The sequence below is a fragment of the Alosa sapidissima genome, chromosome 3 (assembly GCF_018492685.1).
Source record: "Alosa sapidissima isolate fAloSap1 chromosome 3, fAloSap1.pri, whole genome shotgun sequence".
Taxonomy (NCBI): domain Eukaryota; kingdom Metazoa; phylum Chordata; class Actinopteri; order Clupeiformes; family Clupeidae; genus Alosa; species Alosa sapidissima.
Window position 1 is genome coordinate 1,882,501 of NC_055959.1, and position 15,195 is coordinate 1,897,695.

A 15,195-nucleotide genomic window follows, 5' to 3' on the forward strand; every position below is an offset into this window, starting at 1 on the left:
CCTTCTCAGTCTACAAAAAAGAGACTCTCTTTCTGTGTTCATCCGTTTTTTTTCATGTTCCTGTGTTCTAAAAAAAAAAAAAGCATGCATCTCTTACACCAAAAAAACTGAGAAGTCAGAACAGCCCTGAAGTTTTGGGGGGGTATGAGAGGGGGGGTGGGGGTTGACTATCAGCACTAAAGAAAGCAATACCACAACTGGAGACTGCCTTGCCCCAAACCGAACACTCTGCAAAAAGCATCATAGTGCTGATGAAGGCAAGCTATCTGCGGAACCCTTCCCTTGGGGCATATTTAAGGTTGCCTTGTGGGCTAATGGTCAGCCCACTTTGCAATTCCCCTTCACCATTCTCAGCAGATGCCCAGTGGTTCTGGTCAGGTTAGGATGACTGTGGTGAACAGAGATGCCTTCCGCAGCCGGGCTATTTGAGGACGACCAAGGTCACTTCCACTCTGACTGGCAACAGAGCAGTGCCGAGACGTCCTTCCTGCCAGACCACAAATCCTATAATAGCCCTCAGCATATTCAAACATGATACCAAATATTGCGAGAGGGAAAGAAATAGTGTTGGACTTCACCAGGGCGGCCATCTGACTGTTTTTACCTTCCTTTTTAAAACCAACATTATGTCTCCATTATCCAGTGGCTTTCAGAAATGCAGAAATGTAGGAAGGACACGCTATCCAGCCTCGTGCAGCCGCCCAAATGAGGACCGCTTCTTGTATGGACCTCTTTAGTACCACTTCAGCAGTGTTATTGGGGGCCAAGCAGCGAAGCTGCGAAGGCACCCATTGTGTTTCTATTTGTTCTTATTATTATTATTATTATTATTATTCCGCCATTGAAGTCAATGGCAGCCCATAGAACCGTCTGGTGAAAAGTTGTGAAATTTGGCACACTGATTAGGGATAGTCCCATAATTAATTTCACCAAGTTTCATACCGGCACCTTGAGCGCTCTAGCGCCACCAACAGGCCAAAGTTGGACTTGCGTTCACGCACGTAACTTCTGACCTGTTGACCCGATTGTCAAAAATGAGGTATCGTTGGAATCCTTGGACCAAGCCGAGTTCAACGCATCCTATGACGTCATTTTCCGCCATGATGGATTTTCCGCCATATTGGATTTTAGTGAAAGTGAAACTAAAACTTCACAGGTCACAAATTTTGTCCGATCGTCACCAAACTTGACACACATGCTCTTCAGACCAAGCCGCACAAAAGTTATTCTTTTTCGTCTTCGGAACTAAAACCGTTCGCGCGTAACAGCCAATCGAAATTTGCGGCGAAGCCGCCAAACAGGAAGTGAGCTCATATCTCAGCAACCCATTGATCTATCATAACCAAACTAAGTCCATGGACTCAGGACCCAATCAGGGGGACGCTCAAGAAATTTGGTGACCTTTGACCTCTAGGGGGCGCTGTAATTAAGAAACATGCCTTTTGGCCTGTAGCTGCAGTTGTGCTTAGAATTGAAACCCACTAGTGGTGTCTGGTACTACTGTTGAAGGTCCTTAGGCCGACCCAAGCCAACTTGTGATGTCATCGTAATTGATTCGGCCGCCATATTGGATTTAATCAAAAACACGTACACGTTTTTGCAGGTCACAAATTTCAGCGGATCCTCACCAAAATTGGCAGAGACCATCTACAGACCATGCCTGATGAGTGCATTGCTTTCTGGAACAATTGACAGAGGCATTGGCCTGTACCAGCCAATCAAAATTTGCGGCGAAGCCGCCAAACAGGAAGTGATGTCATATCTCAGCAACGCTTTCATGTATCAAAACCAAACTTAGTACATGTACCTCAGACCACATCGGGAGGATGCTCAAGAAATTTGGTGACATTTGACCTCTAGGGGGCTCCGTAATTGACAAAAATGCATTTTGGTCAGTAGTTGCTGATGCGCATTATTTTGCAATGGAAGTCAATGGCAGCCCATAGAACCGTCTGGTAAAAAGTTATAAAATTTTGCACACTAATTGGGGACAGTCCAATAATTCATTTCACCAAGTTTCATGCCGGCACCTCAAGCGCTCTAGCGCCACCAACAGGCCAAAGTTGGACTTGTGTTCACGGACGTAACTTTTGACCTGTTGACCCGAATGGCAAAATGAGGTATCATTGGAATCCTTGGGCCAAGCAGAGTTCAACACACCCTATGACGTCAATTCTTGACCTCTATGTTTAAATCACAGCAAGTGTGATCATATCTCAGTCAATCTTTTATTTTTGATGTGAAACTGATGACCGCAAGTTCCATCTAGTTCATTCTAATGTGTGCGTGCAAGGGTGGGACGGGGTGGGATGAGCAGAGGCGGTTGCGGCGGTGGGCTGGCTGGGGGAGGGGGCGGCGACACTTAGCCCTGGTTCAGCCCCACAAAATCAGTTATGTTTTGATGTGAAACTTGACCTTGTAACTCAGCCAATCTTGGGTTGTATGGCATGGAACTTGCTGTGACTGCTTAAGGCTATATGTCTGATGCAACGGCATTGACTTACATGGCAAATCTGGCCTGCTGATCTCACTGCTTGGCCCCCTCATTGCTGCTTGCAGCTATATTTGTTATTGATTTTTATGATCAACAAAGAAAAGTGTTCAGTTATAATTTTGTAATATTTGTATTCTTTAATGTTGTCATATGTATTTAATAAATATTATTTGGAAATTAAAAGCAAAGAGCCATGCATGTTTTCTGATTTACAAACTGGTTTTCCGACAGATGTTCTTTTTAGTTTATGTTATGAAATTGTAGTGTACGCGGGTTTGAATATATTCCCGTCTTCCTGTGTCTGTATTATTTGTATATATGTCTGCTTGCGTGCGTGTGTGTGTGCATGCATTTGTGTGTGTGTATAAAGTGGGACTCCAGCTGCTGGACAACCACTGGCTTTTAACGGGAAAAGCAGCAGGGATCCATGGGTGTGTCCCCTGCAGGGAATGCTGCAGTGGGCAAGACTGAGTCCGTTTATAGAAGCCTGTGGTTTCCCACCAGCCAGGCACCCTGCGCTGCGTGTCTGTGTTTCACCCGCTGCGTATTCTACCAGCCCCTGCGCCTCTCCAGCGCTCGCACCGACCAGCTTTGTCCTAATTGGCCAGTTAAAGCCCTTCTACTGTTGCAGAGTGCAATAAACTAGAGGACACTAGATGAGAAAAGCATGGCCACAACTGCTGACACTGACTAAGGCTGTTTAAGCTGCTTGGCTATACACTTGTGTTTCCTGTGTGTGTGTGTGATGCCACGAGTGCATCTGGAGTCTTGGTGCTGAAATTGTTCCCCTGGAGGTTCATTTGCCTCAGGTCAGGTGGAAAGACCGCTTGCCCAGCAAGTACATTAGCTGTTCAAATCAATCAACCGTGGGAACTTCAAACCAGAAACACATTATGAATGTGCACGTTCATAGTAAGCACAATCACAGAGTACACTACATGGTGTAAACAGCGAGCCGTCTCATTGTCCCAGAAGAGACGTGTGAGACACTCTGCTTTGTGACCAAAATAGAAAACTCATTTCACTGCAGCCTATGTCTGTCTTAATTGCAAATCACCACTGCTCTTAAAAAAAAAGTCCTGTGAGAGGAGTCGCCTATTCAAACTGCTGTTGCGCAGTCAACCTAACGGCCCTCTTGCGCGGTTGTGACACTTTGTGGCCAGCCTGTATGTATTTAGTGTCTGCTTGTTTGTTCCAAGTTTGACCGCGAGGACTGGAGAAACAATCCCCCTCTCAAACACAAATGGGTGGATGCCTGCCCCCTTTGCTATGCAGAGCAGATGCAGCACTTTCCATCTACATGTCTGTGATTTAGGAATTGTGAATTGTGGAATACGTGCACAAACTTTACACCAAGTCTAAACTGAGTGTGTTGGAAAGGAGCGTTTTCGCACTATAAGGTAACAATAACATAATTCCTGAAATGGACAAATGGTAAAATGTGTCTTGCTTTCTAGTGGTGAGTTATTAGTGCATCATACCAAAGGAATGTGCTGATTATCCTGTGAGGAAGGCTCCACTACTAAGCATGTCATAAATCACCTATTCGGTTGCCATGGGTCACGATGGATGCCCCCTTCCTCCTGTCAAAACTACAGCTCCCTTTTGTGTTTCTCCTGGCTGAATGACAAAAGGGCACTGTTATCTCTTGGAGGGGTGAGGAGGAGCAGGAAGCCTTATTAGTATTCAGGAAATGAACAAGTGCCTACTGCGGTCTGAATCAGAGCCTCAGAACTCAGTGAGACCAGGGTGCCTTTATTACAGCTGGCCTCGTCACAGGGGTCCGTACGGTTGGGTGACTCAGTTTCAGTAAAGTGATCTTCTCGCCCCAGTTCTTCTGGGCTTGGGGTCTATACGGAAGCTGGCTTAAACAGCATTGGCCTACTTGTTTCACATTTGGTGAGAAATAGGTTTCTATATTTATATACTACAAGTATAGAGATTACTCGTATCAGTGTCATAGCCACATCAGTCATTCGCCTCAGCCCACGGTGCCTGGGAGTGAAGGGAATAGATTCCTTCAGACACAGGAAATCCAGTCTGGAGACTGAGGCAAGTCCAGGCCTGGCCGGGCTGTGAGTTGTTGGCTGTGTGTGTGTGTGGGGTGTGTGTGTGTGGGGTCCTGCCCATCCAGAGGCCCATTCCTTTGGGGTGAGAATGGACACAGCTGCTGGGTCATGCAGGACAACGACAAACAGCAGAGGAAATGGAGGAATGCAGAGAAATGTTATGGTACTTAATGAGTCATTATGAGAGAATGTGTAATTGTGTTCGGTTGGGAGGTGATGCAGCCATTTCAGCTGTCAAAAGAGAAGAATGTGACAGCCGGAGCACTGTGAATATTAACAGCTCTGCCCACTTGTCCTCTTTACACAAAGTGGATGACTGAGTAAATGATTAAAGTTGTAATAATATTGTTGTAAGGTGCAAGACGAGAAAAATATTCACCCAGTCACTAAAAAAATTCCCGGGATTACTGATTCATCTGATAAGGTACCTGCTCAATATGCAACAAGCTGCAAATGTTGAAAACGTAAGTCTTGCATGTAGGGAAGTCTCATGACCACACCACAGGTGTGCCTCAGGGATCTGTACTAAGGCCCCTACTTTTCTCTATTTACACAACCTCCTTGGGTGAGATCATTCGCTGCCACAGATTTGCCAATCATTGCTATGCGGATGATACTCAACTTTACCTGACCTCCCCATTTGATGACTACTGTTTCTGATTTCTGCATGTCAGGGATATTTCAGTCTGGAAGAAAGATTGCATCTTAATCTCTCCAAAACTGAACTTTTGGTGTTTCCAGCTAATACAGCTATTCCCCAACAGATAAACATCCAGCTTGGCAAATCTTCACTGACCCCAGCTAAATTGGCATGTGACTTGGGTGTCCGACTACATTTCTCTGCATAGCGTCAATCACAAAAACATGTTAGCTTATCCTATTCAACATCAGCAAGATGAGACCTTATCTGACACAATATGACACAACTTCTAGTGCAGGTCATGTTCTTTCCAAACTGGACTATTGCAATTTATTGTTAGCTGGCCCATTGCTGCTTATGTAGTGAGACCATTAGCCTACAGATGATTCAGAATGCAGCAGCATGTCTGGTCTTTATCAGCCAAAGAAAACGTAATTATGTAACTCCGCTTCATTGGCTTCCTATATCAGCCAGAATTAAATTATAATCCCTCACTCTGGCTATAAGAAACTTGCTGGATCTGCACCTTGCTATTTCAATTCCGTGATCCAGCTCTACATCCCCTCTCACTCACTGCGGTCCTCTGATGAGCATCTGCTGTGTTGACCATCCATTAATTATTAAAAGAGGTAACAGTCAAGATTCTTTTCCTCAGTGATTCTTTGTTGGTAGAATTAGTTACCTAAAGTTCTACATTTTTGTGATAGTTTTGGGACTTTCATTCTCTTATAGAGAATGGTTTGTATGTTTATGTTTTTTGTTAATATTCAACTCATTATTTTCATTGTTGATATTGAATATTGTTGCTATTATTATGGTTAATGGCTTTTCAACTTAATTTGAGACTATTATTTTTAACTAATGTGGTGTTCTGTAAGTCACTTTGGACTAAAGTGTCCCAAATACCATAAACATAAATAATTTTTGAGGTGATACTCCCTAATGTCCACAATGATAAAGTACAGGTCCGGCTATAGGCAGGGGCTAAGCCCACCCAAGCATTGTGTCTTGCCCACCCAAACAAAGTAGAGAAGTCAAAGTTTTTTTTTCAGTTATGCATCTGCGCAGTGTGCAGTCTCAAACTCAGCTTGGATGTAGATGAGTTGGTGTTGAGTGTAATGGTAGCTAGATGGTACATACCTGTGCAGTAGGCTTAGGTAGGCCTATGTAGGTAATCCCCCTCCTGATGCCTTAAAGTAAATTTCTGTCAATTTTTCACATGCATTTCTGTTTCTTAAAGTCACTGAGTGCTGTTGGTACCAGAAAAAAACCTGAAAACAATCAGTGCTACCTAGCTTGAGTTGCTGCAGCCAACAACAACAATACTGTATCAGAGATGCACTCAAAAAGTCTTGTCAAGCAAAGGTACGAAGTGGAGACAAATCATAATTGGTTAGGCCTACCGGTTCCCGGTTCCATGTGTTTCCGATTGGATTGTTAAAGTTATCAAGAAACATATCATTAAAGTTCTCAAGAAACTTGAGGTTGGTAATAGGGAGTGTACTGTGTGTGTGAGCAACTCATTCGTGTGAGTGTGTGAGTCACTCATCTTCCACTGGATCATCTTCCTGAATCTTAATATGATCACAAGTCTGGGTAAATTATGAATTAAAAGGAAATTACATTGTGTTACTTGAGGTGATATTTGGGGGCCAAAATGCAGATATAAAGTATTTTGATACAAAATACAAAGCCATTTTCTTCAACAAAATGAAATACAAATGACAACATAATATTTTGTATTTGAAATACTTATTTTATATATTATCTAACTATAATGGCAGTCCTATGGTGTACATGCATGCAGCCCTGTCACACTTCAATCACTTGATGCAGTTTACCAGTTTACGTTTTATAACTGGGGGTAAGCTACTTATCACTGTAAACTTTACCAAAACATAGGATGGTCTTCCCTCTATGATAGTAGGGAAAGACACAACCTCCTTTTTTTGTTTAAGGCATTACTGGGAAAGTTACCTTTTACCTGACCTCTCTTCTGAACATGAAATCAATCTGCCACAATTCCTCCATGGTGATGATGTATCATGTATCAGAAATATTGCCCTGCTGCAGTCAATTAGGCCTATGTCAATTTTGATCCAACTTGACCTTTTAGCTATGTTGCCCACCCAACATTTTTACCAGCCCACCCAAATGTAGTAGGCTAGAACCGGCCCTGATAAACCAGGCCTCTCAGACCGTAGCTTGCGTTCGTAATGACAATCCAGTAGACCTAACATAGGGAGGGAAAGCAATCTCATCGCCACCTAGTGGTTGCGTTCCTAGAGTTTAGCGGAGTGAATGGGATTTTTTTGTTTTTTTTGAAAAAATATATCTCAGTGCACATTGGGATCTTAATTTAATGCCTTCCATATGTTAGGCACTGGGGTCACCTCTATTGCTTCTAGTGGTCATACCTTATTTTTAGGATCAGTTGAATTGTTTTGAGTTTTTGTCGTAACATGGTGATAACAAACTATAGTTGCGTGTGACGTCACATGTTTGGGTGCTTAATCTCTAACTGATCAATACGGCGATTTGCTTAACTGTCTTAACATGTTTTTGTAATAACAGAACGTGATGTAAACCGCGTGGTGATTACCTTTCTGTCTGGATAACTGGTGTTGTGCTTCTACTCACATGAAGAGCTGGCAGTAAGTGTTAAGTGTCAATGCTAGCCAGGCTAATAAACAAACCATGCTACCGTGAGTAAAGTCGAAGGGTAAAGTCACGTGACTTCTTTTGTAGTACGTTTATAAAACAAAAGGAGCCATTTCGATTTTTTTAAATAAGGCAAAATAGGGTCTGACATTTTCACAGTTAGAAGAGTATTACTGTATAGACACTGAAAAAATATTTTGGTGGATAACATCGCTGATTTGGCTTCACAATATTTTTAAAAAAAAATAGGTCTATGGGACTTAACATTGGAGCTGCTATTCGATAGGAACGCAACCGCTTGGGGCGCTGGTTTTCACTTTCCCTCCCTATACATTGTAATATAACGCCACCCAAAGGCGATCCGTTGAACTGGCTCAAAGGGTAGATACAAAAAGAAAGAAATTACTGTGCTTGTTTCGGTTTATAATAAACGATTACTGTGATGTTTATACATTTGATAAATAGTAAGTATGAGAGTACACAATTGTTGACTGCAGTTCATTACACAGTAAACTAGTTTGAAAATCTCCCAAATCATTCAACGGCGCGGAACAGAAATGATCACTGTAGGAACTCAAAAACACGGTGCAAGGTTGTTACTCTTTAAACTGCCCCCCAGCATGGGAGGAGTAGTTAAAGCCAACCAACAGAGGACTTTGATAACCGGGTAAAAGTGTAAATGTTTATGTAATAGCCCCAAGCATAACAGTTATTAATTAATGCATGTTTATCACAATCTTTCAGTTTGACGGTCCGGTCAAGAATATTTACATGACAAGCTTGTAAACAAAGCAACATCTTGACATTTTATCGTTAACGTTAACTCCGCTGAAGCTTGAGGCGGCGAGCGTTATTTATAGTTAGCGTAACGTCACTGCGTTTAAGATTAGCAAGCTAGCTACACCTGAAATTCATATGAAGCGTCATACAATTTAGCTGAAATATGTCAACAACATCGTTGGATAAAGAACTGCAAGAACGTTTAAGAGAGGCCAGTGCCATCGGAGACATTGATGAAGTGCAGAGGCTGGTCGAGAGCGGAGTAAATGTCAACTCTCAAAATGAAATCAACGGCTGGTAAGTTAAGTTGAACATTTCTCATTACAGTGCTAAAAAATGCTTTACACATAAGAATTATTTCGTCATTATTGTGAGAATGGGAACTTTTGAAATGAAGCAACAGGAGAGGTGTCGAAGCTTTGTTTGCTAGCAGAATTGATCTGGTTGGCTAGTTAGCTTGCTAGCTAGCATGGGTGAAGAATGTTATCATCCATTAAACCAGTGTTAAGTTGTGTTTCAAGTGGCTGTCTAGCTTGCTAGCTGGGTAATACATAGTTTCAGTAGGGCGTTTTCAAGCATTGAGTTGTTTTTGGCATGCACGCAATTAACGGATTAGATAATTGGCAGTAATGGTTGGTGTTGCCTAACACTCTCAAGCGAGGTTTAACGTTAGTGCCAGGCAGAAGCCACTGTCTAAAATGTTTGGATGAATTCAGATTGATATTTTGCTTATTATGAATGTGACCCTGAGTGTGATATTAAGTGGGTGAAATGTAAAGTCGGATGAACTCTTCATTACGCACGTGGAATAGAGTATCCACTCTTCTGGCGGCGAGACGTCATCGTTCTTCCTCGTCGTCACTTGTTTCACGGTAGTCTTACCTGCAGTTATGCCAGAGAAGATTAAAGCAGATGCTTGGCTATGCTGTTTGCTGTGCCCTGGCAGTCTAAATAGTAATCCAAAGTTATTCCTGTGATATATTTAAATTAAATATTGACTCCATAGAAAACGATGAAATGCGAAAGGATCACAAGCGTGTGTCCCTCACTTTCCTCAACCTGTTATGTTATTTCTCTTTTCCTTTAGGACATGTTTGCATTGGGCATGCAAACGAAACCACAAAAACATAGTGGCGTATCTTCTGAACTCGGGAGCTGATCAGAATATTGTGACCGCCAAGGAAGAGTTAGCAGTACAGTTGACTAAAAAACCAGAGATCAGAAGACTACTAGGAAGTATGTTTTCATTACTTATTACTTTTATAATTAGTAAACTAAAGTGATTAATTAAACCATGTTATTATGAATGTGTCTGAGGCTGAATCGTGAAAAATAACTCACAAGCACTTTTGTTTGTGTGCCTCAGTGGAGGAAGAGGATGAACCAGAACCAGTTAAAGAACCAGAGTTGCCAATCATCCCCAACTACCTGTCCAACCCGCCCTTCATATACACCGGGTCCGATAAAGATGATCTGATGATTGCAAAAAATGGCACCCAGAACGGCTCCAGTGACCTGGAGGACCCGGACAGTGAGCCAGCCACACTGTCCCCTACCCAGGAGCACCCTCCCCAGCCCCAGCCGCTGCCACAGCAACCGCATGCCCCGCTGTCGCAAATGCATCCAAGTGCCCCGACACGAGTCACGCCTTCCCAGCAGCCACAGCATCCACAGTCACTGCCCAGTCCCCGAGACGGCCCATTCATCCCGGTTTCGGAGCAGAACGGTGTGGTGTCCACCCCGACACCAACCATGAATGGCGGCCTGCCCATTGAGATCTCGCCCGAGCCGCACCTCCCCCACATGTTGGCGCAGAATGGCACTGTGTGCCCCACCGTGCCCTCCCCGGGCACCAGCTCAGGCCAGCAGGCGCCCATCAGCCGACAGCAGTCCATCCCCCAGCAGCTCAACGGGCCCCAGGCCGCCGGCTCCATGCCCGCCTTCCAGCCTTTCTTCTTCACCAGCACCTTTCCCGTCAGTTGTCAAGGTGAGCACTCGCTTCCTCACCAGTCATCCATCCCTCCCTCCCTCATGCTTCATTCACCTCATCATCCATCCATCCCTCACTCCCTGAATTTATGCTTCATCCATCCATCCATCCATCCATCCATCACTCCCTGAATTAATGCTTCATTCACCTAATCATCCATCCTTTAATCAGTTATGCAGTTTTGCTTATGTTGTCTAGACAGTGACTATTGAGCAGTTGGACAAAGAGTGTTAGACATGTGTCTGTTCTGTCAGTATATTTAGTGACATTGCACTTACACGGTGTGTTCAATGAGCAAGAGATTAATTGGCTATATGGTGTGGAGGACATTTTTCAATCAGTGTATGATTGATCAATGTTATTCCTATGTATTCTTTGTTGTCCACACTCCAACACCACCCTGTCAACCCTTCTGTCTTCTCAGAGCTGGTTCTGAAGGTGCGTATTCAGAACCCCAATGCTCGGGAGAACGACTTCATCGAGGTGGAACTGGACCGGCAGGAACTGACCTACCGCTCACTGCTGAGAGTTTGCTGCCGCGAGCTGGACATCAGCGTTGAGCACGTGGAGAAGATCCGCAAGCTGCCCAACACCATGCTGAGAAAGGTACCCACTAGAGGGCTCATATGCTGCATTGCAGAAGGCTCGGAAGTCGGATATTCCCTTTTTGGGATCCGCCAGACAAACTCGGAGGTCAAGGGTTCTGAGTTCCCACTTCTAAACTCGGGGGAAGGCGATCTACCCTGACGTCAAAGTCGGAATTGAAGTCCGACCTCTGATGTCCGACTGGTCTGGAATGCAGTGTTGGATCAGGGCAAGAGTCATAGCTTCTCTTTAAACAGCTCCTAATCACAATAGCAAAAAGAACTGAGCTCTTGGTAGTCGGTGTTCAGGCTGTGGTTTACATATTTTACAGTCCACTTTTGCATATGGTACTAGCATCACAAGGAACCAGTTCAGATGCTTTTATATTCATTCCGATACAGGAAAACCACAGCAATATTGAGGCACTATTTTTTTTAACTCTTCCTTCAGAATTCCATAACTACTTGTAGCTTAGAAGGACCTTTGTCCACCAACATTTACACATTTAAGTCTTGGTCGCATAGATTTATAATCGACAGAACCAGTTGAAGACAACATATACAAACTACTACTGATTTAGAGTTAGTGTTTGTTTTGTTTTGTTTGTTTGTTTGTGTCTTCAAATAGAGCGTGGACATCTAGCTGAGAAATGAAGCGTGAGCAAGAGCCCTTTGGCCTGTATTAGGCTGGTGATGCAGAAGACAACTTTTTGAGTGATGTTGCTGGGCACCATTCCTGAGTACTATGGTTCGTGCCAGAGCCATAGAGAGAGTTGCGACACTCTGATGTCGTCGTCACATGGTTCAGAGCATGGTACGCCTCAATAGTTCCTAAAAAGCTGTGCTTTATAGCTGTTTGGCACAGACAGCAGGAGGGCGGGATATGTATTCCTGATGCTGGAGGGCGGGATCTAGTAACTCATTGGCTACTAACCAAGTTATGGCAGTTCTATGATCTTTTACCGTCTCCATAACCCAGAAACTGGCATGGAAAAGAGCTGCCATTTTTTCCACAGTCTCCTATGGAAGTGTCACCACTCTGTTTCCTCTACCGCTCTGGTTCAGCCATGTGCCCATGTGCTCTTTGATTTAAACTTTGACCATCAAGTCAGTTTATCATGATTAGAAATGTGATTGCGCATAACATTGTTCAGACATTGCCCAATTGATTAACACCGTATGTGTGTGTGTGTGTGTGTGTGTGTGTGTTGTGTGTAAGAGTGGTAGTTTATGTGTGTGAGGGAGAGAGTGTTGGTGTATGTTTGGTAGAGGGTAGAGAGAGTGTTACTGTGTGTGTGTGTGAGGGAGAGTTACTGTGTGTGTGTGTGTGTGTGTGAGAGAGAGAGAGAGAGAGACTTACTGTATGTGTGCTTGAGGGAGAGTCTCCATCAGGCCTGAGCACCAGCACGGGGCCCTGAGGCTGCTGTGTCCGGCTGGCTGCACCCATCACAGCGCTTGACCTCAGCACTGAGGACGCTGCCTCTTGCAGGAAAACAAAGCCAGGAGCTGTGAATTTCACATTTAAAGGTGCTCTAAGGGATGTTACGTGGTTTCTAATTCGAAACATTTTTTGTCACATACAGCAAACATCACCTTACCATCCGCTAGCTGCCTGTGCCCTGAATACACTGTAAAAAAAAATGCGGTCTCTGTGGAGAGCCAACAAAAACAACTTGGTCCAGCCTGGACCATAAAAACATAAACTGTTACAGCCAATCACCGACAAGATGCGTGTTTAGGAGTGTTTCAGTTGCACAGGAGGGAGGGGGAGGGAGTAGCGAGCTAGCTTTCTGTTTTGGTTGAAAGTCAACAGAAGTGACGTTGCCCAACATCACTTAGAGCACCTTTTATAACCCCATAGTGTAGCAAGTCTGAGCACACGAGACCTCTGAAGTTCACCTACAAAAAAGCCCCAAAGCTGTCGTCTTTGCCCATATAAGGAGATCCGGCTACTAACCATGGGAGCTAACTAACCATGGGAGCTAACTAACTCATCTACTTATTTATGTCTTAACGAAGATCACAAGAGCCACTCTAAATCAGATGACAAAAGTGTGTAGGGCAAAACATCTGCATTTCAGACCTGGGCAAAGATGGCAGCTTTTTTGTAGGCGAACTTCAGAGGTCTATTACCTTCGCTCTGCCCAGCACGCTGTTTACCTCCACCATCATCATCTCATCTCCTCTCCTCCTCTGTGTGTCCGCAGGACAAGGATGTGGCTCGGCTGCAGGACTTCCAGGAGCTTGAGGTGGTGCTGGAGAAGTCTGAGGGCTTGTCGCTCTTTTCCACTGGGGGCGCAGGCAGTCTGGCCGACCGGCCCTGCTACAACATGAAGGCCTCTCGCCTCACCTACTGACCGCTCCTGAGGCCTCTAGGTGGCGCTCTGCCCGTCGCCTTATGCCCATCGTCGCTTGGGTTCCTTTGCAAAATTCTGTTACGATTTGTCATATAGCCTCTCTGTTAACCAGCCAAGAAGGCCCTGTTTTCCTCATCGATCTGTATCATGATATGACTCGTTTCCTCAGTGGTCTTTATCATGATTCTAAAGGTGTCTTTCTACCCATCATGTCTCCACTAGTTATTTAGCCAAGCATGGGTCCTTTGGCGGATAGCCAGATAGCTGGTAGGTCTATACATACACATACACACACACACACAGTGCTGCTGTCTGCACGTGAATAAACCTTCTCTCTCTCTCTCTCTCTCTCTCTCTCTCTCTCTCTCTCTCTCTCTCTCTCTCTCTCTCTCTCTCTCTCTCTCTCTCTCTCTCTCTCTCTCTCTCTCTCTCTCTCTCTCTCTCTCTCTCTCACCCAGTGCAGTGTTATTCTCTAACATTCCTGGATCTGTGTCAGCAGTATTTACTAGTGGCTTTACTAGTCCTCCGTGTGCCATGTTAGCTCCATGTGTAGCGCCGAGTGGTGGAGTGCTAACGTTCAGCACTAACCCCAGTTATTTTAGGGGGGAAAGGCTGTTGGAGCACACTTTGAGTGAACCTGCTTGTCTAAGAATGCTGTGAGGAAACATTTGATTTAATGCTATTCGAGGACATTTGGGGAGGAGAAACCTGGCTGCAAATTATGGCTATGTATGTTTTGTTTGGATGAGCCCTTGTGCACTTTATTGAGTTGGGTTCCCATGATATGTTATATTTGGGATTTTTTTTTTTTCATTGTTGTGATTGTGTTTTAAAGTGAAATGTCCATAGCTGTGATGACTCTAATACCAAATACTTATATTAACCATTTAGACAGACTCTTCAGAGAAGACTACCAGTCAGAGCATAATGTTTTATTAGGCATGAGGAAACCAGTCGTTCATGAGCGGAAATGAGTCATGTAGCAGATTTGTTCTAGTTCAGAGGCTAACTAGAGGTAGTTTTAGGAGAGGGTAAAAAAAGAGCTTCCACAAACACTTAGCTTCCTTCCCCAGGATCACTCTTAATAGGTAGGGGGTATGTAATACAATCACAGTTTCAAAGGATGAGTTTCATCTGACATAGGAAAATGTCATATCTTTGTTATTCATTGTTTTTGAACATCTTTATTTTTAAAAAGCTTGATTTAACGTGACAAGGTGTTTGCCTCAGTAGGAATTGTTTTCTAACCAGTTCAGTTGCAGGTTGCAGCCCTCACCGACGCCATTATGGAAAGAAAGCTTAGCCTCTCCAAAACCAAATGGTTTTTCATACCTGATCAAGACTGTAAAAGTGAATATTGAGCTTACCTTCTGCAAATATGCGCTTGCCATTGCCGGCTTGCATATTAGGAAAAAGGTCCAGAGGTGCACTATGTGTATAGGATGAATATACCACTCATATATGTTTTAACTGGTTGATGAGTGGCTATTCAACATGGTTATTGACAGACAGCTATAGAGAGAGCTCTTCTTTTTTCCTTTAATATTATTAATATTATTTCTGTTTTAGCAGTGAGTGCCCAAAACCTGTGATTTTTACTATTAAAATGTTTATAACGCC

At 43.9% G+C, this 15,195-nt stretch overlaps 2 protein-coding genes across 2 annotated transcripts in view; both read left to right on the plus strand.

The window, feature by feature from the left end:
* si:ch73-281f12.4 (RA_Radil_like and Myo5p-like_CBD_Rasip1 domain-containing protein) overlaps positions 1-756 on the plus strand; it is a 29,576-nt gene extending 28,820 nt beyond the window's left edge. Inside the window, exon 16 of the mRNA XM_042087281.1 lies at positions 1-756. This exon is cut by the window's left edge and continues 199 nt beyond it. The gene's annotated coding sequence lies outside the window, so the exon portion shown is untranslated.
* Positions 757-8,349: 7,593 nt separating this feature from the next.
* On the plus strand, positions 8,350-15,195 carry ankrd40 (ankyrin repeat domain 40). The gene is made up of 5 exons (XM_042087350.1): positions 8,350-8,941; positions 9,732-9,880; positions 10,011-10,631; positions 11,059-11,240; positions 13,426-15,195. The coding sequence occupies exons 1-5, from the start codon at positions 8,808-8,810 to the stop codon at positions 13,573-13,575; spliced, it is 1,236 nt and encodes a 411-aa protein (XP_041943284.1). The 5' UTR covers positions 8,350-8,807; the 3' UTR covers positions 13,576-15,195.